We start from the raw sequence: 27,477 nt of genomic DNA, 5'->3' as shown, positions 1-27,477 counted from the left end.
CCTGCTGCCTGCCCCTAATCCTAGCATTCTACACTAGGAGCTCCTATTGCCTCAGTTTTTGCATAGAGGAAGTATGCAGCGTATGGTTTGACGTACAGTAAATACTCAGTATATGTTTGTTGAGCTTAATGAACTTTGTTTTTATATCCCTTTGTGTGTTAAATGAAGGAGTTGGGCAAGATGGTAGTTTTCAAATGTTTAAAAAGTAGATGGATGGGTTTTCTCACCTAAAAAATTTTAAGGGAAGGACTGATACATTATGGAGAAAAAGAGGAAAACGCTCTATTTGAAATAAGAATGGGATTCCAGAAACCTGTCCACTTGAACTCTCCTCTTCGAGAAAGCACTAGGAGGTGGAGAAATACAGTTAAAACAAATTGGTCTAGAATCACGGTTGCTCATTTCCCTTGCAGCTATAAAAATGTAATTCTGTGAAAGATATTCTTCCAAGCAGCAACAATTTTTTATGTGAACATTTTTTGGTGAAATTTTTCCTGAAATGTAAAAATACTGACCTGCTTCCCCAAGAAACAGAATGCAGTACTAATGTAACGGAATCTTCCTTAATGACTAGACCCTCGTTAGGAACATTCACCATTTCACTGGGCTGAATTCACAAAGGCACGGTTATGACGTGTTTATTTTCCTGTATCTTCCCTATCTGTCATCTGCCATTTCTTCTGCTGTCATTTTTTCTGACCTAATAGCTCCCTTAGCTAATGTCTTTTTCTCAGAGCCCCTGCGCCCTAAATATTTTGTGAGCTAAGACAATAGAAAATCAAGTTTGCTTAGAGGTGTGTGTTCACAAAAAAAAAAAAAAAAAAAAAGAATTTGAGAAAGTTGATGGCCATTGTGTTGGCACAATGTGAAGGTCATGAAGATTATTTTTGGTATTTAGAGTCTTAGGATTATTTCCTAGTTTCTATGTCCCTGGGTTTTGGGTTTGCTAAAGTCACACTTCCACATAAATGAGGTAGGTATATATGTTTTCAAGAAAACTAACCTTGGTACAATCTGGGATTGACTGAATGAATGAACCTTAAATGATTTGAAGCATTTAAACCATTATTTTTTTTACAAAGCAAATGATAGAATATTTTTTAGTATGAACCCCTAATGTATACTTATAAATGATATACAAGTGCTTTTGTACTAATGTGTTATATATATTATAAAAACATACTCAAAGATAGAAATTACAAATAATAAAATAAAAACAAATACAAATGCTCATATTAAAAAATTTTCTCATTATTCTTTCACATTGCAGAGAATTTTCTTGTGCACCCCCTGGGAGGCATGCACAGTGAGACCGTGGGCTTCTAGAACTCTGGTTAAGATTACTATGTGAGGGGGACGCCTGGGTGGCTCAGTCGGTTAAGTGGCTGCCTTCGGCTCAGGTCATGATCCCAGGGTCCTGGGATCGAGTCCCACATTGGGCTCCTTGCTCGGCGGGGAGCCCGCTTCTCCCTCTGCCTGCCTCTCCCCTTGCTTGTGTTCTGTCTCTCTCTCTCTGACAAAAAATAAATAAAATCTTTAAAAAAAAAAAAAAAGATTACTATGTGAGGATAGTTACTTTGACTTGAGCTATGCTAATCAGCCTCTGCCCAAGTGAAAACTAACTTAGCTGCTTTTCAAGACCTCAAATCAAAATTTTTAGCTCCTGAGCCTTAAATGTGGCCTAGCATATAGTAGGTGCCCAATAAATGTTTGATGAATGTTGAATGAGGGGTGAAGATTAAGTAGTCCATAGGGATGCTTTATAAAGTCATTTAATTAGTTCATTTTATCTGCTTAGCTCATGTCAGACTTCTTTGACAACATGTTCACATATTCTATCATCACTAGTGTGTATATCACTAGGCAGAAATGGCTGCAATACACATTGGGATTTCAGTGGTAGAGGGCTTTGAACCAGGGCTAGAGCATTCAATTGTAATGGAAGGCTGGTGCCAGGGACAGTTTCCACCCATCCAGATCATTATAGTATGAGGCGTGGCAAAACCTGGTTGAACGAAGACCATCATGTGATACCCATGGGCATCTGGGAGGCTGGGTGGGCACTGGCGGTCGTAGTAACTAAATAATGGTTCTCAAGCCAGGGAGAAAACAGGATTATGACCTTGGGAAGGCTGTGGAGAAAGGGAGAGGGGCCAGTGAGGACACACTTGTATTGAGTTTCAGGGCATAGCTCTGTCTTCGGCCTTCTGCTCTTACACTACATGTTCATCTTGGACGCTCATAACTTCTAGCCAGTGAAGTACCATCTATGGGCTTATGTTCCCAACACCTATCCAGCAACCTTCTGGATGCTTCCAATTAGCTGTCTCGGAGGTACTTCAGACACTACATGATCTACATGATTAATTCAGCAGCTTTTCCCGAACCTGCTTCTCCTAAATGTTTCCATCTCCATTGGGTAGTATTACCACCCTCCACCTAGGTGCAGAAAGCTGAAAGTCACCTTTCACTCCTCTGGCTCCCCACCTTTTGTCTCTATTTGGTTTCATTCCCGCCATCAGCATCATCCCTTCCCTCCTTATTGGACTCCTGAGCTCTAGTCTCAGTGCCTCCAAGCTGTTTTACACATTATGCTGTTATAAAGGGAAATTTGGGCAATAAATTCTCCTTGTTCAAGGTTAGTAAGACCCCTGTTTTTCTCCCCAGCTCCATCCCCATCACTGTCCCCCCTTGCATTGGTTATCCTCTGACATTGAACGTCTTCAGTTCTTCAGAGATGCTTGGCTGCCCTCCACCCTCTGGGCTGCCACCCACATGGCTCCTTCTACCTGGAACAGTCTGTTTCTCCTCTTTTCACTTTCTCCTTCTGGTCTTAGCAGAGACATTTTTTCCAGGAACTTTGCCTTGGTTCCTAGACCAGACTGCATCTCCCAGCTAGGTTACGATCCTAGCATCCCAGAACTTCCCTTGCCATGCCCCTCAGCAGCTCTGTTGTTAAATGGTTGTGTAACCATACTTCCTTCTAGACCGTGAACTCCACGGGCAGTGGTCCCATTTACCATCTTCATTGCTATGTCCCCAGCACCTACCACAGTGCCTTCCACCTCCATACATATTTGTTGAATCGAAGAATGAGAGAATGAGGGCACGGAGTGCTGCTCATGAGGAACCAAGCTAAGCGATTAGTCAGAATGAACAAATACAGCAAGGGAGGGAGTAAATGGGCAGCTTGGGGAACACTTAGGAGCCTGAACTTAATTTCTGGTCTATCAGATGCCGCCTTTATACCTTCCAGAGGGAAGACCTGAGTTTGCCTAAACAAGTGAGATAGTCTGCCTTATAGTCAGACAGGTCTGAGTTCTAAATTCTAGCAATGCAATCCTAGGAAGTTAGTGGTGGAGCTGATGTAAAAATTCATTGGGAAAGTTTATGTAAAGCACATGCATGGTTACCTGGTATGTTGATGTGGCCGTTGTGATCTCGTCATCATGCCATGCTCAGTGTAACCCCTCGAAATGCTTCTGCTGTCTAATAACAGTTAACACTTTTGAGCATCTATCCTCATATCTGACATGCTATAGGAGAATTATCTTTTTATATTTTTAATTTCTATTTTAATTATTTTATAATTATTTTTATAATTATCTTACTAGCCCTCCTGAGACTCTGTGAAGAGTTTCTCTTATCATCCTTACCTTATGAGGCAACCAAGGCAGAGTTTGACTAAGTTGCCCAAAGTCACACAGCTGAACAAGATACAGCGTTTGACCATCATGGTGATTTTACAACACAGCCTTACATTTATTCCTATTTTTATTTAAATTTTACGTCTTCCCCATAAAAAAGTAAGATGTTTAAAGTCAAGAAGTATTGATTGAATCGCCTACTATGTGTGCAACATTAAGTACTCTGTGAAATTACCAAATACTTATCACCGACTATAACTTTCTAGAACAGTGGTATAACTTCTTGATATTCATGGACTTTACCATCTTTGTGAGGGGATCAAAAAAAAAAAGAAAAAAAAAAAAGGAGTCAAGGAAATAGTAAGAAAGGGATAAAACAGAATCTTTCAGAGTGGTTACTTCCTATCCTGTTCCTTTGATTGCAGATAACACTGCAGTATGCAGTGATGCTTTGTAAATGTTCATTCTTTAATGGTAATGCAGTGATATTCAGAGCTGATCTGCTTCCATCAAGTAGATTCCAGAGTCCAGGCCCCTGTACAAGTTTTCAGGAAAGTTAAGGCACTTTTATGCATACCATATCTGAAACCTCTACACTAACAATAAACAGAAGAAAAAAAAATGTGTTAGTCATAGGTCATTAGGGAAAATGTCATTTGGTTTTTGGTGAGTATGGTCTGAATAACTGTCATCAGAAACTTGAAAGGTTGTGTTTTTCAGGTTTAACTGAAAGTAAGTTTGGTTACACTCACTCTAAAGTTAAGAAACAGATCTTGTCAATCAATTCCAATTGGTTTTTTGAAGAAATGAGATTCCAGGGATATTAATTAATGATACACCTAGAAAGATATATCCAGTGCACATTTTCTTTGATTTTGTAACATGGTTGTGATTCCTCTCTTGTTTTAGAGATTCAAAGAATGAGTTTGTTCTACCTTTTTACAAATGAATTCTGCATTTCACTTACAATGAATGAAAAAAAAGAGCACAAGTTATTTGAATGTATTATTAAAGTACTTTCTATCTGCAAATTACTTTGTACTTGTTATTCTAGGCTCATCAGATTAAGCTACAATCAGAACGTCTGAAGAGTCCCTCGGCTTTTTACTTCCGACCACAAGTTTATCTCGCCACAGAAGCCATTCAGTGTGTATGCAGTAGGCCTGGCTTGGGGCCCTGGGCCTCCGCGTCCTCCTTGGCGTCAACCGCGTCAGCCTGGATGCCGCCAGCTGATCCAAGCAAGTGCAACTGGTTTTACGGATCTAGAATCCTGTTTGACCAGAATAAAGGCTTGAAAAAGAGAATAAAGGTAACTTAAGAGGCACAGAGTAAGAATTTAAACACTCTGCTAAGGGTCACGGTTTCAAAACCACACTTTTGCTATCCCACCAGTGAAGTTCGAGAGATATTTGTACTTTTTTTGGTTTTGCGTTGTCCACCCTAAAGGTTTCTCCTTCACTCACATAGTTCCCAGAGCTTCCAGTAGGTCTGGGACAGGATTGGGAAGAAAGGCTGGGAGAGTGGGGTTGGGGTGAGTCTGGGCAGGAAGATGCCCGGGCAGCCAGAGGACCAGCCAACTCCCTCCTTTCTCCCAGCCCCTAGAAGAACCCCTTGCTCAGAGCCAGCCCATTCGAGCTTGGCCTCCTGACCCAGACAGCTTGGGCCCAGAGGGAGCCCACGTTGCACCGCCCCCAGCCTCGGGCCACCCGCCAAGAGTTCGAGGCCGCCCGATCCGGATATGATGAAAAAGAGCAACAGAGGGAGAAGTGTTTCAGGAGGGTAGGGGCGGAGGACGGGGGGGAAAAGAGAGGCAGAGGGGGCACAGTCCCCCTCGGAGGGGAACGGGCCGGACTGAGCTGGTTGGAAAGAGGGGGCGGAGAGCGCGGAGTGAGAGGAGCGGCCCCTGGCGCAGTTGCCGCCACTGCAGTGTCTGGGCTGAGCCCGAGGGAGGCGGGGAGGGACGCGCACGGGCGGCCGCCACTGCTGCCGGGCCACTGGGGCGAGATGCGGCCGCTGCCGGAGCTTCGCTAACTTTCCGGGCGGAAGAGGAGGAGGAGGAGGAAGAAGTGGCTTTGAGAGAGTTTGGGGTGGGGGGGATGCCGAGGTAGGTGGTGGTCTGCCGGGTTAGGAGGAGGAGGGGTTTGGTCCCCTTCCCCAAGCTTCCAAATCTAGTCTCCCTTCCCCGCCCCCCTTTCACTGCTTCCCGCCCACAGCCCCCCCCCCCGCCCCGCACTGTCAACGTGCGGGGTAGCAGTTTTCCTCCTGGGTTTCAAATCAAAACTTCTCCGGGGTGGGGTTTGGGGGAGGGAAACGGAGGGGGAGGGAATGTCCCGCAGGGGTGGTGTGCTGGTCTCTAAAAACACTTTTTTTTTGTCCGCCAGAAGCAGTTCGTTCTCTGCACACAACACCTAAGAGCCCTTCGTGGTCCTCCCGGGGGCGGAGAGCTAGGCGGCAGCGCGGCGCGGGCTCGGTGGAGCGGCCCATGTCCGGCGCGGGTGAAGCCCTCGCTCCCGGGCCCCAGCGCGGGGCCGAGGCGGGCGGCGGCCGGCTGGGCGCCCCAGCCCAGGGTGAGTGCCTGCTTGCAAGTTGCAAGCCGCTTTGTCATTGTTGCATTTTTAAAATTTGTTCACACATTTACTGATTGGGGGAGGGGGGTGGAGGTTGGTGCGGTGAGGACGGATTCTCACCTCGTACTTGGGAACTTTTGCACACTTAGTGTTACTCAAACAAGTTCTCCAGGACTCCTGCCCTACCTAGATCAACAACCGGATAAGAGGGCGGGGTCCGCTGGTCCTTCCACTCCCCCTTCCTTTGGCTGCGGGGAAACTGGATGACAGGATTGCTTCTTTCTTAAGCATATGCATTTTGGGGCCTAAGACTCCAATGTGTGGGATCCCTTCCTCCCCTGCTTCACTTCAGTTCTCGTGTCTTCATTAGATCCCGGTCTTCTGAACAAGCATGCACTGTCCGTTCATCTTTCTGATTCTTGTGGGCCACTCTGCGACTCAGTTGATGATCCAGGTTTCTGTGACAAATTGCTTTGGAATGGCTCACGCATATGTTTCAATAACTGTTTTGTTTTGAAATAAACATGCTTTAAAAGAAACACTTTCCAAGAATGAATTAGCTCCTTTGTGTTCTTCCAAAGTGTAAACACAGGGAACCGGTAAAGAAACTAATCTTGTTTGTGGGAAACATCCCTAACAAGCTTATAAACAAGTCAGGCAGTATTTTTTTTCTCTTGAAGGTGACATACTTCAGGTTTTCAATGGCGACAGTGAACAAGGGCCTTACTCTTCAGATGCATTTTCCTCTAAGGGTGGCTCCGATTTAAAAAGTTCTGGGACTGATACAAGCTAAATAATTTTCCAGGTCTCAGAAACCTACTTTATACTCTTGATTTTAAGCATATCTGATAGCTTTTCTTTTTCTTTGACAATAATGTAGTGAGCTTCTTGGGGTTGTTCTTTTGTTTTGTTTTTGTTTTTGTTTTAAGGCAGCAGAAATGGAAAAGAAGTTGTTAATGTTGAATTCAGAAGAGGTGAAAGCAGAAAACATCCATGGCTAAATTAGAATGTTCTGGTATTCAGGGCTGTTAAATTGAATTATGTTTATCATTGCTTTTTGTTTCTAAACAGTGACTCATTTTTTTTTCTAAAGAGAAAATAGAGCAAATCAGAGAGCTTGAATGATCAACATATTTTCCCAGAAGCAGCCCACGTTCTGCACATGGTATTGCCAACATAGTCATTTTCCGGTTAGGCATGCCCTTCATAGTCTTACCGACTCATTGATGTTTATGTTCACACTTGAGCTGTTAATCACTGTTGTTAAACAATGCTTATGTCAAAATCCACATCAAATATACTACAGAAACAATCGATTTGATAGAGTGATACCTACAGTGTCTAACTTTAATGCATCTTTAGAGTCAGAACTTGCAGTGGTACTGAATATACATGTGCAGATGCAGTGCTGTAGAATACCACATGATCTGACACTAAGACGTGGGCATCTAGAATGGTCTGAGCTGCAGCTGACTGCATACAACACGTTATCAGTGTGGAAACTCTTGGGTTATATTGTACCTGAAAATTGACTTACCATCAGCAACATAGTTACATACTGCTTTTTTATTAGTTGATCTTTGACTCACAACATCCTTTAAATAGGCATTAAGTGTAATATAAAGTTAATTTTTTAAAAAAGAAAATCCTCAGAATCTTGTTATAATATCATGTCTCAAACAAGCAGATTTCATAAGGTGTATTGAAAGAAAAAAAAATTGGAGCCATTGGGTAGAATAAAAGCTTCAAGATCCTGCCTTCCGTTTTTAAGTTGGTTTTATTGGTAAAGACATTAGTGAAGAGAGCAGCTTTGCTCACAGAGCACCCTACTCTCAAGCTCTTGCTTGAGTTCTTTTATCCTCTTCCTTCTGTCCTTGGATTCTTTTACCATACTTTCAGAAGAATAGTTTAATCATTCTCTGGTAAGTTGTGGCTGCTTAGTTAATGGAAACTTAATTTAAAATTTTTATATATTAAAATCAGAAAAATGGAGTGTTTTATGAAAATTAGCAGAAAATACCTTTTCATGAGGGGAACGTATAAGGTCAAGTCTTCCTTTGTAAGCAAAGATACATAGATGACAAGATAAAACCTATATGTATATTATTGGATTATGATGAGCTATCCACACTGCTAACTAAGGACCTACAATGTTAAAGTTAAAAGACATTTTAGGGGGTCTCTAGTGAACTCACCATCAACTCTAGAATCCCTTTCTCCATTCTTTCAGATGGTTAGTTAGACCCCAAAGTGTAGCTCGTTCTACTCATCAGCATTCAGAGTTAGGAAGGTTTTTCGTATTAAAAGTATAGTTCTCTCTCTTCAAAATTTCTACTCTTTTCCTGTGATTCTGCAAGGAAAATTCTATTGCTTTGACAGCATTAAAAATATTTTCTGTGTATTTTGAAAATTGTTACAGAGTAAGGACATAAGCTCATATGCTCCAGGCTATAAGAGGGAACCAGGACCCAGGACAGGTGTCAGAAGATAGGGAGCAGCAGGGATTGCGGGCGGTGGCCGGTGCATGGGCCAGGAGGCAGTAGGGCTCCGCTCCAGCTCATTGTTGCCACTGGGGCTAGTATTTTCCAGTATTTCAAGAGACACTGGAAATACAGATTTTTATGTATCGTCTCTCCCTTTTGAAAAGTTGGCAATTGATTAAATGCAATTTTTGTCCAGGCCAACAAAGCAACTACACTTTCAGGCTGGAAATGACCTCTAGGCAGCTGATCTGTTATCTCTGTTACAGAAAATAAAACGTAAACATGTATTTATAACTCTTTCCCTATTTATGCAGAGTACTTGCATAAATGTCTTAGTAGGTGAAGGATGATTTGATCCAAACTTAATTTTGTTTTAAGAGAGCATGGATCCTAATACATTATATGTTAATTCATTGAATTTAAATTTAAAAAGAGTGGATCTTGTGTCTGTGGTTCATCAAATTGTCATTTATTTTTCTTTTTTGGATGAGACATCTTAAAATTCATTGTGTTATCAACATGGAATATGTAGGTACTTACCTTTTGGTGCAGTAGTTACTAGAATCCATGCAGTGGAAAGAGCTTTTTAATTAAGTGCTTCATTCATACATTTGTGACTTGTAACTAGAAGGATTTTTAGAAATAAAATGGCTCACTTTTTAGAAAGGATGCCCAAAGAATTTAAGTGACTTGGCCAAGGTCTCATGCAGTCAGTAGAAATCAGGGTAGAACCACAAATTGCAGAATATATGTCATTGTGATAAATGTGGTTGAAGTAGAGAATCAATATAACTTTCCTACGGATGGATGAATTGGAGATAATAGGCTTTGGATACTGTGAATCACTTGAGCCTGTTCCAGTGGCTGCGTCACCGCCCCCCGCCCCCCCCGCCCCCCACGCACCCCATTGCATTTGCCAAGACTTAGACTGTTGGACTGTGAGTGCTGGAATATACTTTAATGTGATAATGTGTGATTTAATGCACTCTTCTCTCTTGGGAGAGTCCTCTGAGACTATTAGGCAGACTTTTCATAGCAGGATGCAAAATGCCAGTGAAGTTAATTAAAAATAATTTAAAATAGAAGCTAGGGAGAAAATCTTCAAGTTGAAATTACATAAGAAGAGCTTTGACTTAGAAGCTTAGCTGAGTTGTCAGGAGTTTATAGTGGCTAATCAGATTTCCTTTATGGGAAGCCTGTTTATTTCATTTTATACAATGTATGCTTGTAATACCCATATTCTTATTGTATCATATTGTTTTATCCTTCTGATTAAGGATGGCATTTCTCAAAGTGTGTCATCTTTGGATAGCTTCTATCTCTGGTTCCAGTCGGGGGTGATTCTGCTTCCAAGGGGCATTTGGCAACATATGGAGACATGTTTAGTAGATAGATGGGGAATGGAGTGGGTCCTCCCAGGATCTAGTGGGTAGAAGCCAGGGATAATGCTAAATATCTTACAATGCACAGGACAGAACAGCCCCTTCCAACAAAGAATTATCTGGCCTTAGAATGTCAGTAGTGTCGAGGTGCTATCCTGATCTCTCAAGGCAACTGGCATTTTGGGCCTCACTCTAGACTTAAAGAATCCATCTCTGGGTGGAAGGCTCAAGAATCTGCATTTTTAACAGGCTCCAGGTGCTCTTTATCTCTGGTTGAGAATCAGTGTTTTAGAGTCTTTTATCTGTAGAAAGACAAGTTATCATAGATTTCTAAGAAGTCTCTTTTTTAGTAGAAAGGCTTCAGAAATCTGTAAAAAAGTCTCTTTTTTCAAGTTCCAAATTTTCAATCCTATCACTCTATATTACTGCTCTTCAGCATTTTTATTACATCCCCAATTAATAAAAATAATGCTGAGTATTCATCTTCAAGGAATTTTCTAAAATTTTCTGTACCATCATACAACCGTATTGTGAACATTAGAAAAGAAATACATAAATAAGAGTTGTAAGCGGATGAGATAAAGATAAGTGAAATAGATAATAAGGAAAAGAGTGCATAATTTGCACATTAGTTGTATTTCTTTGTAAGTTGGAGTTTTAGAATCTCAATGATCCTTTCTCATAGAAAAAGTGATCAATTGAACCTTGTTATGTGACAAGTACAGCGAGAAATAGATGGAACGAAATTAGGGTCTCACAGAATGCTAGGGAATCCCATACATTCACCCATAACTATAATGCAAGGTAGACTGATTGGTACTATAACAGATGTACAAAGAAAGTATGATGGCAGAACATGGGGGAGAGAAAGTATCTCTAGCTGGGGCATTTGGAAAAACGTCTAGAAAAACTTGTGATTTGAGCTGGATGAAGAAGCGTGATGGTAGGACTCAGCTCTGTGGAGACGGATGGTGGAAAGCAGCTTGGAGGGGATTACTACAGAATGCTAAGTACTTCACTAAGCCCACTGTATGGGTTGTATGAAGAAACAAAGAGTGAGATAAGGTTGAGAAGATAAACTAAAGTGATTTTGAGGACGGCCCTAATTCTTGCCTGGGTGTTTGTATATCCTTTCTGGAGGCAGTGGTGAAACATTGAAAGTTCTTGAGAAGGGAAAGACAGGACCAAATTGGTGTTTTTAGAAAAATAAATCTAGTGGCAGTGCAAAGGATGATGTTGGGTGGGGGGTGCAAGAGTGAAGGTAGTGATTTTACAGGAGGCTATGCCAGTCATCTGACAAAAGAGGACATAGGGCAGCACCAGTAGGAATGGAATTGAGAAAATGAGTTTAAGAACAATAGCAAAAGTAGGATAGAGTTCTAGCTAGCTGTGAGAACCCCTTGAGGGTTTTGATTTTTACTTATCATCTGTGAATCTCCTAAAGCACAGTGTCCAAATTTTATTGAATTCAACTGATATAGTTGGGCAACATATTTAATATGGGAGATGCTGGAAAGGTAAAAATTTAAGGTAGTCCACAGGTTCGCCTTTTTAGCTTCAGTGGTAACATAGGAGGAGCTGTTGAGTCCTCTTTTGATCATGTTGGTTCCTGGAACTTACCCCTTGCCATGATAGCCAGTAAATCACCGAAAAGTAGGACCTACACCTGGGAGAGTGGTGAGTGGTAAGAGTTCACCACCAGGTAGCTGATGGATGGGTACAAGAGTGAGAGAAAGAACTGAGGAGCAGATTTGGAGGCATGGCCACACTTAGGGAGGAGAAGGAAAAGAATGCAGGAAGAGAGTCTGTAAGGATTGGTCACAGAAGCATTAGAGGTTTAGTGGTTGTGGAAGATGAAAGAAGTGGTTTGGTAAGAGAGAAGCAAGGTCTATAGAGAACTTCTGCTGGACGGGTAGATTTTGAGCATGCTTACCACATGCTAATGGAAAGAAATCTAGGGGATAGAGAGACTGAAGATGTAAGGGTATGGAGTACAGTGGTGGTGTGGGTGTGTAATTGCAAGAGTAAAATTCTGGGACCGAATGGGACAGAGACCAGTCTTAGGAAAGTAGAGAATGTTCCCTTTTCATATGGGCATGGGAGAAAATGATGAGTGATAATTTAGAGAAAGTTTGATACGAAAAAGAGGTCATGGGAGGCCTCGATCTTCTCAGCAAAGTAGATGGTAACATTTGCTGAGAGCAAGGCTGGGGGGCAGTTAGGATGAGTCGAGAAATTTGAGATGAGTGGAAAAGATTTCAAAGAATGAAGTATTCAAGAGGGTTTCAATCTGGGGCAAACAAAAGGGCTGCTCAGTAACACTGAGGGCTTAACTAAGAATGAATGGCATGAATTTTTAGTGGACAAGGTCAGCATGGTTGATTGCCTTTCTCAGCAAGGAGCAGGAGGGAGCTTGAGAATAGAAGCTGATAGAATGAATTTTTGGAATTAGCATAGGGTTGGAGGGTGGCAGGGTAGAAGCAGTGGGGGACAAGGGAGGAGGATTACACATGTGTGGGAAGAATATGTTTGTTCTAACTAAGCTTGTGTTCTAGGGTATATGGGGAGCCGGAGAGACCAGAAGTGCAGTTGGCAGGAGAAGGTTTCTGGCCAGCAAGAACCGTGCCTGCTGGCCTTGTTTGGTCAGTTAACATATAAGGATTTTTTATTAAAAGAAACAAATGAAAACACACACACACGTGCATGCGTGTGTGGATATATATGTATGTATGTATATATGTTTATATGTATGTATGTATAAATTGAATGATCTTCATAGGGCTAGTGGGGAAATTGGAATTTTTGGGTGTGTAAGAGCCTTTCCTGTTTTTTGAACCTTATTTCCTGGATCTTGTTGAGGTGATTTCATGGAAAGTTCTAATAGCTGTGTGCAATTATTTTACTAGCATTATATATATATATTTTTAATATTTTTATTGACAGAGACAGCGAGAGAGGGAACGCAAGTAGGGGGAATGGGAGAGGGAGAAGCAGGCTCCCCGCTGAGCAGGGAGCCCGATGCGGGGCTTGATCCCAGGACCCTGGAATCATGACCTGAGCTGAAGGCAGCTGCTTAACGACTGAGCCACCCAGGTGCCCCTACTAGCATTATATTTTTTATAATAATAAAAGATTTGGGGAAAATAAGGAAGCATAAATCGACACAATCTAAAGTTAAGCCATTTGCAAATGGAAAATTAGAACGATACAATAAATAACAACAGAGGAGAACAATTCAACCAAATTGTCTTTCTGAGATAATGTAATTATTCTACTATATGTAAAGGCAAGGGATGTGATTTTTATGTCTCTGCTTCTAAAGGTCTTTATCATCAGTTTTTATTAAAGGAAGACAGATTCTGCCCTGGCTAGATTCTAGATGTTTGGATAGTTGAATGTTGGTGAGTCATTGGAGCAGATGAAGGACACTTCAGTCCTTCCTGCTGACTTAACCTTACATGTGTTCGTGCACCAGTGTTTTGGATGCTTCTCTCTTTTCTTTATCTTTGTGTCTCTGTCCCTTTTTCCCTTCCTGAAGTTACTTAAACTTTTCATTTCTTCTTTTCACATCAGCACATATTCTGAAGAAGGAAAGCTTTTAACTTTGTTTTTGAAATCGAGTTGTATTTTAAAGATTCTAATTTAATCAGTTAGGGTTCAGTAAGTAGGAGCTATGAACAGAGTTATTTTAACATTAATTTCGTTTGTGGTTTCTACTTGCAGTCCACTTCTGTTTTCAGATTCACACCCACATGATCTGAAGTACGATGATTCATAGCATGTGCTTTTATGCCTGAATTTTTTAGTAGTTTCAGGAGTCAAGTCTGAAGTTAATTGTCATGCCAGCACATAGATTTCATTATTGACACGTTTGAAGAGGAACCCTGTTAACAAATATTTTTGTGTGTGCCTGCTACATACAAAGTCCTGTGAAGATTAAAAATGTGTCATGCATGCATCTTTTGCCCACAAGGAATTTATAAAGTAGGTGAGAGAGAGAGGATGAGATACAAATGTGCCAAATTAAATTTTAATTCCTTGCGTAAGTATCAATTGAAGAGTCCAGTAAGAACCATGTGACAGATGAGTTGATGGCCAGTTGCCAGCTGATGGGTGCAGTTCTCAAGCACACAAATTCAGAGGTTGAATGAGAAACTCAGAATGGCAAGAAGTCAGTTTTGTCTGGGTTGGACTGTTAGTGACCCCATCTGAAGAACACAACAGTTTGTAGGTCTTTTTGGTTTGCCTTATGCAGAGTTGAGCACTGAAAATAAAGCAATTTGTGGTTGAGTAGGTGACAGGCCCTCGGCAGGCAGCTGGCCGAGTACAAAGGAACCGGCTTCCCCTCCAAGATACAGTCCTCCTACTCTTTTCCATGATGGATCAGCCCTTGGTCTTTGGGGCTCTATGAATGTGGACCTACTCTGTTCTTAGTTTTTCCATCACTTAAGTAACATGCATTTTCTGAGGGGTATTACTCTTTATTTCTCACCGAAATGCAAGATGAAATTATGGAGCATGGGAAAGGTGTAGGAGCTTACATTAAGATGTATACAACGTGAAAATAACTATTCCAACTTTTCATCAATATGCAAAATGAATTTAATTTTTCTTGAGCTAAGGAGTAACATACCCAGTCTTTGTGTTGAAAGTATTTCTGGTTGGAGGAGATAAAGATTGGTGGCACTGGTAGTGGGCACAGGAAAAGTCTACATCTGAGAGAAATTGGGAAGTTGTAACTAGCTGGGTCTCATAATGATTATGTTGGCGCAGGGAAAAGAGAATTGAAAGATGATTCTGTGAATACCACTGACCAAGATACAGACTACAGTTGGAGAAACAGGGACAGAAGAGAAGTGGTGATGAATTTTAAGAAATGCCGAGTTGGAGTTGCTAAAGATCTACTGATTTAGAGTTGAAACTTCAAATTTGTAGGTCAGGGCATGGGAACAGGCCTAGAATAATGGATCTAAAAGTTCTTCTCCTGGAGGTGGTCATTTTAATGAGGTGGTCAAGTTAATGAGATGACGAAGATTGTGGAGCCAGAATGAGTTGGTTGTCTTAAAGGAGAATCCAAAAAAGGCAGTGTCTCAAAGAAAAGCCAGGTTAGTGAATTCTATGAGAGGCTTCTGGTTTGGGCCTTTAGGAGAATTACCAGAGAGGATACATCCCCTGACCTATAATCTGTGTCTATCATTCTGAAGTCCAAAAAATAAATTCCAATACAGTTCTGATTCTCTTATTTGTGGTTTCACTGCTATGTGAAATGCTCTTCTCCATCCTCTCGCACTTACTTATATCCGCACCTGATAGAACTGAGAGGTAACAGAAAAGGTTTTCTTGTGTGTGTGTGTGTTCTAATAAAACTTTATTTATAAAGACAGGGAGTAAGCAGGGTTTGTCCCATAAGCCATAGTTTTTTAATCCCTATTTAGACAAGTGCTAGATAGCAGAAATGTTCTATAGCTTGCTCAGAAAAGTTTTAGAATTGTGGCGTTACAACAGTGATCATGAAGAGACTAAAGATGGGTGTGTGACTTCATTGGGAAAAAAGGGGAAGATGTCAGAGTCCTCAATTCCTTTTTTGTAATAGGCTTAGTCGATTGCTAAGTAAGAGAACTGCTGTAGTTACGGCCTCTCTGGATTCTCGCAGTCAGACAAAACTCTTTCATAATAGCTTTCTAGACAAGATGAAGAAGACTATCCTGTCCATAAGGGTGGATGTAAAAAAAAAAAAAGGCCCTGAAAAGACACTGAAGGAATTGAGGGTGTTTAGCACAGAGAAGGTGAAGACACAAGAGCATGAGATATTAGTTCTAAGACAGGACTGTTACATGGAAGGAAGATTAGACTTGACTTCGATTGCAAAGAGCAAAATATGATGAATCATTGAAAAATACAGGGAAGTAGATTTTAGCCACTTGCGAGGAAAATCTTTGAATTGTCAAAGCAGTCCCAAACTGGGGTAAGCGGTGTGCTGAGGCTGTGTCCCCGTCCTGGGAGTATTCATGCCTACGCTCCTCAGCGTGTTCTTGGGAATATTGGATGGTGAAGGTATTCATCTGAATTCAGGTTATCAGGTTGGCCCGAGACCTCTAAAAGCCCGGCTAACTCCAAATTCCCTGAGCCTGTGAGTGTTTGGTGTTAGCCTGAGTATACTTGGTTGAAAGAACACAATTGAACATCTATTTGAAGAGGCGGGAGTTTACTATGCCTCAGGGTAAGTCATCCTGAAACTCTGTCTTTAGGACAAGGAACTGTAGGTTTAGATGTCGAAGGGAGGAGATAAAGGTGGCGGAAGCAATGTGTCCTGGTCGTGTGTATCAGCTTGCTGTCACCTCACCTCTCCCTGCTCCTTCTGCCATTTATTTTAGAACCCTGATTTATTGAGATATTACCGGAGCTATAGCTGCATTTTGTACCTGTGCATTTGCATAGTCGTATTCAATTGTATATCGATCTGATTTCGGAGTTGTTTTCCACTGTGCTATGTGTATAACCCGCTCTGCCTACCCCCAGCCTGTGAACTAATTGAGTCTGTCATTTGTATCACTCTTGAATGTAAATGCACCATAAGCTTCTGAATGCATAAAAAGCCCTTTGAAGGAATGCATTTTAGATTTTGCTCAGAAGTCTTACTTTTCAAAATATCGGTAACAGTGAATCGATTCAACTGATCTAGGTGTTTATTTCTATAAACTTCATAATGATCTGTGCTTATATAATAACTTTATTGTCTTTACAGAATTATGAAATTTTGTGCACATGCTCATTCATCTGTTAAAAATGCTTTGGTTATCTTAATTTTTTTTGGACAATGAGATTTTAATCCATTTGAGAGCATTAGGCAAAGCAGGTTGGTTTTGCTGTGCTTCTTGAAGGTCATTAGGCTTGAGGGGTTTGTTTGTTTGTGTTTGATGAGTGAAGAAGTAAAATTCCAGAGCCTTGGGTCTTCCTGAAAGCTGCTTTGTCTTTGGTTTTTAAAGGTTACATTTGGGAAGCATTTGTAGATTTCCACATTGTTCTGAGCCTCTGGGACAAACAGTCCCAGATTTTTTACTTTTCTCAGAGATTCTTGTCTTGGATTACTTGAGATTTCATAAACCAGAACACACATAGGTCATCTGAAATAATGCTGGTATTTTAATGGAAGAGTAAAAATTGTTTAAAGCAATTTTGTTTTCAGAAAAAGGAGGTCTGAATATAGATTGCATAGCAGTAAGAATATACATCTTACATAGATTATAAATGATCTGTCATAGATTATTATCAAATATTAAGTTGAATTGGATGAGATCTAACATGCAGAAGCCCCCAAATATAAGTATAAAGAAAGATACTTATATTCCTTTTCTATATGAATATATGTGTATTTTACCCTAAGTTTTATGAGGTTTTATAAACATTTCTGCCAAGCACCATCATTTATATTAGTCTTTCATGAAGTAAGCAAATAAAGTATGGATAACAAGTAGAAAATGTATGTGATGGTTGGTTTGTGCATTTACACATACCTCTGCCTAGTTCAGCAGAATATTTGAGGTGGCTTTTAAGAGTACATTTTAAAAGAAGATTAAAACATAATGAAAATATAGGTACCTAGGAGATCCAAACATGGGGGAAAATTGAAATGTACAGAGAGACTGTAGGGTCAGATTCACTCAGTTTTGTCTGTAAATTTGGGTGAAAAAGAAAGCATTTTTTAAAATATGTTCACCGTGCATCAGGAAAAAAAAAAATTATAGCTTCTCAGAGAAAGCAATAGTTTTCCTTATACTCCGTCTGGAAACAGATTTCTTGCATGGTTTTTCACATAGGGATTATTGAATAGATTACTGCCCTCAACAGCTCCCATATGATAACTTTTTAAAAGATGCTTAATGTCCTAACAGTTAGTGAACTACTGATAGCAAATGTAGATGAGCCCTTATCATATACCAGAAACTCTGCTTCCCAGGCATGATTCCATTTCTTTCTCCATCCACCTTATGAGATAGATAACTGTTTCTAGTCCTATTTTGACAAAACTAATTTGCCCAGGATCCATAGCATTAGTGATGGACCCAGGGGCCCTGATTTGAGATCCTCTGCTCTTAACCACTTCTAGTGCAAAGTACAATTTAGAGATGGTATTTCTGTCCCAGGGAACCTAATGAGAGTCTTTTTGTTCGTCAGGAAGGAATCAGATACATTTGGAGTTTTACATGACAATATTGTCTCCATTTCTTGGAAGACCGTGGCACATACAGAACTTTATGTTTAAAAGCTCATTAGTAACTTCGACAAACTAATCATCCTCCTCATGCAGCATGACTAGATTCTTTTACTATTATGTGCTAATAGCATTTAGCTATTGAGATAGTATATTTGCTTGATTACAGGCTGATGGAAAGAATATCCCTCTTCAGTAGTTGGAACTGTTGTCTTTTAGAAAGGTTTACATTTATTGTTTGTACCTACAATAGGCAGAACTGGGACTAGTTATAAATAACCTGATAGCAAATTTATGTTCAAAATAAGGAATAACTTACTAACGAACCTAACTGACCAAGAATGGGCTGTGTTTCTTTGTGAGGTGTCATTCCTTGGAATTTTGAAGGGCTGAGTGTTGCAGCGGGTCTTTCTACACTGGCTGCAGTATGAAATTAGCTGAGCTCAAGATGCTTTCCAGCTCTGACTTTTATCCTGTTTTCAACTTAATATCTATCTCTGAGACTCATTCTGTATTCTCATCAGTAAAATGGAGCTAATGTGTTCTTTCTTAAAATATCGTTGATGATTCTGAAGATCAAATGAATATTATATATTAAAGTCCTTTGAAAATTGCTAATACTGTAATTGCAAAAATTAATTAATTTACTCTTTCAACAAAAGGAAGTGTTGTTTCATTTTTAAAAACTTGTTTAACAACCATATACCAGCTGAGTAGCTGTTGTGTGGCATGGAACATAATATAATGTTGTACATACATTATTATCTAATTTGCTTATTTTTAATGCTCTTAGATTTTTCTTCTGTTAATCACCGTTCAACTAGGTTATTCCCCAACTCTCTGAGATAAGTGAAATTCTCATTCTCAAAGTTTTAAATTTGAATAATGTCAACTAGGTAAAATATTATAGAATTTTTAATTAATTGGAAATTCTATTTACCTGGTTCTTTCTCCTTCTTCTTCAGTAGGAATGATTGAGATTAGAGAGAGATTGCTTCTGACCATCCATACCTTTCTTTAGAAAAATAACAAAAAATAAAGTGTATTGATCCTGTAAGATAGTCATTTCTGCATAGGACATATTGTATGTAAATTGATCGCTTAGAATTATTATTTTCCTCTGATTCTTTTGCTTAATTCATGCTTGTTATCTTCTTTGAGAATTAACTCAAATCCAGTGCCTTACAAAGGCTTTTCTTTGATTTCCTCCACTCCATTCTGAACGCCCTTCAATGTGTATATGAAGTTTTGGCTCTATTGGTTAGCCCTTTTGCAGAGTCAGATTTACAGAATTTTAGAGTCAAAAGCCTCTGCAACCATCCAGCTCAATGCCCTCACTTCCGGTTGAAGAAAATGAGCCCCAGCCACACGGCTGGTTAGTTTCTGAGTCAGAATTACAACCCAGTGCAGTTTTTATTACCTTTAGTTTTGTGGTTTCTTGTTTTGTGTGTATGTTGGGTCTCCCCAGCTAGAAGATTTTTTTTGTCAGGGACTAAGGTTTTTGGTTGTTGTTGGGGTTCCCCCCACCACCCCAGCCAAAGATTCTTCTGTACTTCTGTGTTCAGAGTAACTAGAATTCTTGGGAAAACAGCCTTTTGGAAGTGGCTGCCAGGAGTAGGCAGTTATTCTCTGGTCTAGTGCTATCTTTTTAAAGTGTCTTCAGTTTTTATTTTAGTTTTTAAAACATGCTTCTATAGTCATCTATTAGTAGAATTGGTAAGTGTTATCTATAACTCGGGTTTTGTATTCTCATAGTTCTGGCACAGAGACAGAACTAAATCCCTCTATATGAGTGATGAGGTCAAATTGCATTTTCTCATTACTTGGAATCCTGTGATGAGGTGATGCAAAGCAAGATGTGTATCTCCGTGTTGGATAGGCTCTCCTAAGTTTTCTCTAAATTGTGTAGAACAGAAGAACTTAGAGCAGAATCGCTCATACCTGGCTATCTATGATGATGACAAAACTCCTCCCATACCCCCTGAATTGGGACCTCTGAGGTTGGGACCTGTGCATCTTGATGGTTAAAGAGCTCTGCAGTAGAGAACCCCTGGCTTAGAAGAACGGCATTATTGAGCCGATGGAGGTCTCCTTTTAAGAGAGAAATTGTTAAGTTAGGGAGGAGTGCTGCTTGTATGTGTGTACAGAATTCTTGTAGGAAGGTACAGACTGATCTCATGCATCATGAAGTTACTTGATTATCTATGGGCTCTCTCTTTGGGGACCACATACTAGTTGAATAGCAACTACAAACCTTTGTAAACCCAGCAAGGAAGTGATGAAACCAGGACTGTGGCCCTGCTTCTGCAGTTCAGAAGTAACACCATAAACCCATATTGATCCTAGAAATCTGCTATTAGAAACTGCCTGTTGGTCATCTTAATGAGTAGTGGCTCACCCAAGGTATTGAAAGTTGTAGTAAAGTTGGTTCTGTGGCTGGACATTGTGGTGCTCATCTTACAGTTGTCTACCAATTAACTCTTCCTCTGCCTCAGTGCATTTCTTCAGTGGTAGATGTAATTATGCACCGTTTATGAGGCCGCCATATAGGTATTCCATTAAATATTACAGATATGTTAATAAAATAATATAGATATGTTAGGAAGTTGTACAACACTCAAGTGGTCACAGAAGTTTAGTTTATAGACATGGAGAATTGACAAAAGTCAACTTAATTTTTATACTTTGAACTTTTTCTCAGCCTTGCTTTGGGCTGGGTGCTGTGGGTCATAGCAAAAAGCTGAGACCAACTTTTGGGCCAAGACATTTACTTTTCAAAGAAGGCAAAGTTGGAGAGACTGATGATTGTGATTTGAGAGTAATTACATTTTATTGATTATTTCTTGAATATATGGGAGAATGGTAGTTTTTGTTTTTTAACTTGAGGAAGACTAACTCTAGAATTTCACAGATAAGGAAACTTAAAAAAAAAAAAAAGTGAAACTGTTCCTTAATAAAATTTAAAGCAGAAGGAACTTTATGTTCCCCTTACTAGTGGGTCACTACTAGATGCGTGTGCATACGGACCACATGACATTTTCATTTATTCCGTGCAGAGTCTAGAGGGCCTATGTTGAGCACTTGAATATTGGACATGATTCAAATGTGAGTCAAGTGTGTCTAGAGGCTTTATTCATACCTATTTTCTTTTAGTCAGCAATGCTTCATAATGCCCTGGTTTCATGAATTAATTTTAATGGAATTAAGCTTGAACAGCTCAAAATTATATAATTAATTTCATTCAGCTTCAATTAAAGTTACTAATTGAATCAAGCCTACTAGCATGACACCTGGCGGCAGTTGGCTACATAACAGTAGCTGCAAGTACGTGGGACTCTGCTGCTGAGCTAGTTTATGTATACTAGGGAGTTTTTATAAAAAGCTCTTTTGTTGATAATCTCAGAAAGGCCTTGAGTTGACTGTAACAGTGGAAAGATTTCTGGAGTTGTTTAAAAAAGTAAAGATTTTAATTGAAACTAACACCTCTCAGGAAGATTACGTTTTCTCTTGGATAATGCTGAGTAAATGTTACATAAATCTTCTAGAACATATTGGTTTAGCATGCTTCTGATTTATATTTTACTGCTATCTGAATATGGTTTTGCTTTCTGAAAATACTTAGCATTGAAGACCCTGCTTTTTTTCAGAGACTTTAGCCTCTGGATTTAGTTTCCTAAGAGGGTGTCCATCTATTTTCATGTGTTGAAATGTGTTTCATGGCAGAACTTTTCAATTGTTGTGAAATCCCCATGGTACATGAGAAACTTTTGCATGTGCAGAAATTTTTTCCTTCCACTGGAAACGTTAACACAGTTGACTAACAACTTCTGTTTGAATCTCTTTCCTTTCCTTGCTTCCATGGCTTGACATCATCCAGCTTCTCGTCCTTCTCTGACTCCTTTCTAATTGTACAGACCCCTCTTGGTACTCTTATTTTAATGTATTAACTCTTTTGATGGGCCCGTTCATTTAAATGGCTTTAGCAGTCAAGTTTAGGAAGATCACTGTTTCCAGCTATAACTTGATTTATTTATGATTTGCAAATTCAAATGTGCAACACTAAACTCATCCACTAAACTGTAAAGTCCATGAAGGCCTGAGCCACATCTCACAATTCATTGCATCCTTATTGCCTAGCACAAAGCCTAAACATCTACTATGTACAAATATATATTTTTTAAACTAATAAATTATTCTCCTGGTCTCCAGGTTTTCCCAGTCAAATCCTTGACCGAGAGGGCTCTATCATCTCCAGTCCCATCTTCCCTGATTTGTGCAGAGCTCTAGTTAGATTTTCACATCTACCCCCTTTCCCATCTTGTCATTCAGTTGATTAAACTCTGATTAAACTGGACTCTTCTAAGTCTCTCTTTTGGTTTCCCTTACTCTCTTCTCCCTCTTAGGTACATCCATACTCCAGTGATTCTCAATGATGTTAAGTGCAATAATATTACCTAAGTGCACCACACCCAAATTGAAATAGAATCTTTGGTGGTGGGGCCCAGGAATCTGTTTTTGTTTTTTTTTTTTTTTTTTTTAAAGCCCCCCAAGTGAGTTAAAACACAGTCAGGATTGAGACACTGCTGTGTACGAATGTATTAATCTTCCTAATGCTTGGCTCCGATAAGGCATTTCATAAAGCTTCAGTGGCTACTTTGACTTACTTGTCTTGCCTTTAAATTCGGTCCAGATTTCTCACCTTCTCATTCAGATATTCATGCTGTGTCCCTAATCAAACCTTTACAGTCTTATCTCCTAATGTCCCCCTTCAAGTATTTCACACTCCAGAGTGTTGGAACCTTTGCTTGCGGAGTTTGCCCACGCCGTTCTTCTACCAGGCATTGCCTTTCTCCCATCTCTGCTTTGAGAATTCCTGCGAATGTTTTAAAGACCATCCAACATGCACCTTTCTCTCTAGTGCTTTTCTTGAGCTCTGAATCAGGATGAGTTTCTTTTTCTTCCTTCAAACCTCTTCAGTGCTCTGGACCTCTTATGACATGGATTTTACCTTGTGTTACAGTTAGCTTTTTGTTTGAGTTACTATGTTCCCGGTAAGATGTTACTTTTCCTTACTGGCTTTCCCCCTGAGGACCCATAAACCCATGTATAAATCTCCTATCCTCAGTAGCCTCCCTTTCTGAGAATGCGTAACACAGTCGTTGCCTCTTTCCCGAGTTTCCACAGAGAGAACTCTGCACTTGCTTTCTACACCTTCTCACTTCTCAGTCGCTCCTCATTCAACTGCAGTCTGACTTTTAGCCCAACCGTTCAGTGGGGTCTCTTCTCCTTTGGAGCTTCCCTTCCACGCCCGCCCCCTACATGTACAGACTCACTTTCATCTTGTATGTGACCTTTGCACATGACTCTGTCATGGCAGACCACTTGGTGTGTTACGATGACTTAATAATCTTAACAGGTTATTTTTGTTGTACGCATGTCTGTTTCTTCGATGCTGGTCACATAGTAGGTGCTCAGTAAATCTGTTACTACTTCAATAACCTATGCAACAGTCAATAGAGATACTGCTCCCATTTTCTTAAGTTATGGCAGACTCGGAGGCATTTGGGAAAAAAAAAAAAAAACCCTTAAAATAAAAAAGAATAGAAAAATATGTAACATTTAATAATAATATATCTTTTGTTTTATTTAGAAAAATGTGATAAAGAAAATACTGAGAGAAATATAACTCAAGCTACCGATAGCTGCTTCACACATGGAGAGATGCAAGACCAGTCCATTTGGGGAAACTGTTCAGATGACGAACTCATCCTAAGTGAGTATTTTTAGAGAAAATCGGAGTGATTTGGGTATATGGCTATGATAATATGCTTTCAGTTAATTGTTCCATATAATTCTCCCAGAAATCTATAAATCAACAGAGTTTATCTGAAAGTATATTCATGAATATTTTAAAATGTAGAGCTAGGATATAAGTAATACTGTCTGTCCATTTTCATCCTTTTTTTTTTTTAAAGAAGAATTGACCTGTAAATTTTGGACTTTATTCTCATAGAGATATAGTTAAACTTAATTCCTTCTTTTTTTTTTTTTTTTAAGATTTTATTTATTCATTTGCGAGAAAGAGAGCACAAATAGGGGCAGTGGGAGAGGGAGAAGCAGACTCCCCGCTGAGCAGGGAGCCTGACGTGGGGCTCGATCCCAGGACCTGTAGATCATGACCTGAGCGGAAGGCAGACACTTATCCATCTGAACCACCCAGGTGCCCCTAAACTTAATTCCTTCTTGAGCATTGATGAAGTAGAAGTCAGACAATTCTGAGTGGACTGTGAAACTAAAAAGATAAAGACAGAGCAAAAGGACAATAAACAGTACTTTGAAGGTTGATACCATTCTGGTCCCTGTTCTTGTAGTCAAATGATTCCAAACTGTTGTTTTTTATTTTTTCATTTTTTCATTTTTTCATTTTTTTGTTTTTTTACAATTAACACTTTTAGCACTACTTGGTTTCTTTTTATTCTCTTCCTCTCCCTGAAAGTGCTCTGTAGAATATATACAAAAGCTTTGGTATATTTTCATTTAACTGTGGGAATGCCTGGCAACAGCAGTGGCACTGGGGTGCTATTCAGAATGCTGATTCTGGGGGCGCCTGGGTGGCTCAGTCGGTAAGCATCTGCCTTCGGCTCAGGTGATGGTCCCAGGGTCCTGGGATCGAGCCCCACGTCGGGCTCCCTGCTCAGCGGGAAGCCTGCTTCTCCCTTTCCCACTCCCCCTGCTTGTGTTCCCTCTCTCTGTGTGTCTCTCTCTGTCAAATAAATAAATAAAAATCTTCAAAAAAAAAAGCTGATTCTGCGTCAGGTTCTGTAGACCTGGAGCTTCCCCCTGGTAGGTTCAAAGAATGAATTATTCTCTCTAGTAAGCATGTAAGTATAAAGATTATTGCTATACTGTTTGGTGAAGCTCCATCTTAGTTACAGAATTCATACCATTAAAGGGAAAGGATTTAAAATGAATTCTTCTCCCTATTGTTAAACTGGTTAAGGGGGCAGTGATTAAAAAAAAAAAAAAATACTGTAAATTGCATGAAATAGTTTCTTTTGAGATAAGGATGGTTCAGCCGGTACCATGGGACACGGGAGCATCTGGGAGCCACTGTCTAGTTTTACTAACACGCACTGAACGAACGCAGAGATGGAGCATTATGACCCCCTGTGGGAAGGCTGCTGGGAAAACGGATAGTCGAATGGATATCCAGAAGAGAAAGGCCAAAGACAGCAATGCCATGCCTGCCCAAAACGTAGCTGGCAAGAATTTCCGAGTATTTGCGGGTGACCTCGGACTCTGAATTCTGATTACAGATTTCAGAAACTGTATTTTTGTCTTCTTCCGGGTCACACTTTTCTAGGCAAAGGCGACTTTGTTGGGTCTCCAGAAAAATCTGATATCTGGATTTGCCAGAACGGAACGATTTAGGTCATCTTTAGACTCCACTCAAGTCTGGCTAGCACTTCAAGGTCTGACACTCTGATAGCTTCTGCTGTTCCAACTCCCTGACACTGGCCTCCCCAGAGCTGTCTGGATTTTCTTCTTTGGCCTTCCCCATAGAGTAGGTGGTCGTCTCTGCATAATTCACCGCCTGTCTTTCTTAATCCCACTGTTAGGGAGGTGTGTTTTCCTCTCGGCATCTAGCATATTTTGGGGGGTCCAGTAAAATCTTTTGTAATAACAATAGGCCCTGGAAAGAAGGCCCTGGCTCAGAGTTGCGTGGGGGAGGAGGGGAACATCTGTGGTGAGTCAGGCCCGGGCTGGCTCCCATTCCAGGAGTCCTGTGTGGTTCCCCGAGCACTGGGGAAGGGGCGGGCAGCTGGCTCTCATGGAATTGATTTTAGTGTTCCCACTGTAGTGCGAGGTTGGCTGGATGAAGGGATCATCAGAAAAATGAGGCGGGCCGGGTGTGGGAACATTTTCAAATGCACAGCCCACTCTTTTTCCGAGCTTCCATGGGACGGCTCAGCTGCATAAGCAAGAAGTGGAGGAGAATGAGTCTGCTTTAATAGGACTTCTCTTTCTCTATCTATTCTGGAGCGTGGTTAGAAGGCTGGCAGCTAACATCTACGTTGTCCCGGACGCCTGCTGCTTTCTTTGTTGGACATTTAAGGCATAATTTATAGGGGACTGTTAGCTGTCAGAGTGATGAGGCTGTTTTTACTTTTCTGAGAATAACTGAGCTCTGGAAAGTCAAGGGAGTGGTTGCTTTGGAAATTGTATTCTAATTAAAGGGTGTATTCTCAGGCCTCATAAACGAGATCCAAGCTGAGAATAATTTCCAAATTATTCTGTGAACTTTAACCCTGACCTCAGTGGACCACCCACTTGTGGCTCACACTTGGTTCATGCTCCACACCGAAATTCGAGCTCTGTGTGCCTTCCCTTGTCCTTCTAGAAAACATTGCAGGTGGCAGACCTCAGGTACAGTGCTCTCAGGGCCTGGATTTCAAATTGGTTGCCCTTGAGTTGCTAACTTATTACAGAGAATCCTTTCTGGAAGTTATAAATAAAAGAGAAGAAATCCATATGGAATCAAACATTTCGAATAAATAGGCCACACACAATCTGGTCAGGGAATGTGCATTGTGATTCTCTTTCTTATGAAATTTAAATTAAAAAGACAATTCCAACTACTCAACTTGGTTTAAAAAAAAATCAGATCAGTAAAGAATTAAAAATGTAATGGAGGTTTTTGAGGAAATTTTATGATTGGGAGGTTTTATTTTTTCATCTTATGAATTTTCTTTTTACAGTTTAAAAGGGGTTCATATTCTGAGGAAATGCTTTGGTATATAATTTCTGGAATGAGGCTTAAATTTTAGAGTTTATAAGAGTATCTTTTTATGGGAACACCAGTTAAGGCTTTGGCTTTTCCCCTCAGATGAGCCTATATGATTCAGTATATAATTTGGAACGCTGCCTTGTTTTTATAATCACTATTCCTCTGAATTGGTCAAATAAATGTGGCAGGGAAGTGACACCCTCAATTAATATTAATTTTTCTATTTAACCCATAATATGCATAAACTGATAACAGGCAATAGGCACCATTTCATGTTTTAATTAGACTAGAAAAGAAACAGAAGTAACATTTTGATCTTAGTCTTTGGGGGGATTTCTAAGGTAGGAAAGAGTGTGTGTGTGTGTGTGTGTGTGTGTGTGTGTGTGTGTGTGTGTGTG

At 40.2% G+C, this 27,477-nt stretch overlaps 1 protein-coding gene across 1 annotated transcript in view; it reads left to right on the top strand.

Moving 5' to 3' along the window:
- The first annotated feature begins 1,869 nt into the window (after positions 1 to 1,869).
- The window catches only part of MDFIC (MyoD family inhibitor domain containing), a 91,470-nt gene continuing 65,862 nt past the window's right edge, over positions 1,870 to 27,477 (top strand). The window contains 8 exon segments of the mRNA XM_032401303.1: positions 1,870 to 1,935; positions 4,702 to 4,956; positions 5,301 to 5,603; positions 5,606 to 5,648; positions 5,651 to 5,686; positions 5,689 to 5,751; positions 6,029 to 6,214; positions 23,942 to 24,064. Of these exon segments, the coding sequence (XP_032257194.1) occupies positions 1,870 to 1,935; positions 4,702 to 4,956; positions 5,301 to 5,603; positions 5,606 to 5,648; positions 5,651 to 5,686; positions 5,689 to 5,751; positions 6,029 to 6,214; positions 23,942 to 24,064 (1,075 nt within the window).

Source organism: Phoca vitulina, unplaced genomic scaffold (genome assembly GCF_004348235.1).
Source record: "Phoca vitulina isolate PV1807 unplaced genomic scaffold, GSC_HSeal_1.0 scaffold4, whole genome shotgun sequence".
Classification (NCBI taxonomy): domain Eukaryota; kingdom Metazoa; phylum Chordata; class Mammalia; order Carnivora; family Phocidae; genus Phoca; species Phoca vitulina.
This window is presented reverse-complemented; position numbering and strand designations above follow the sequence as displayed.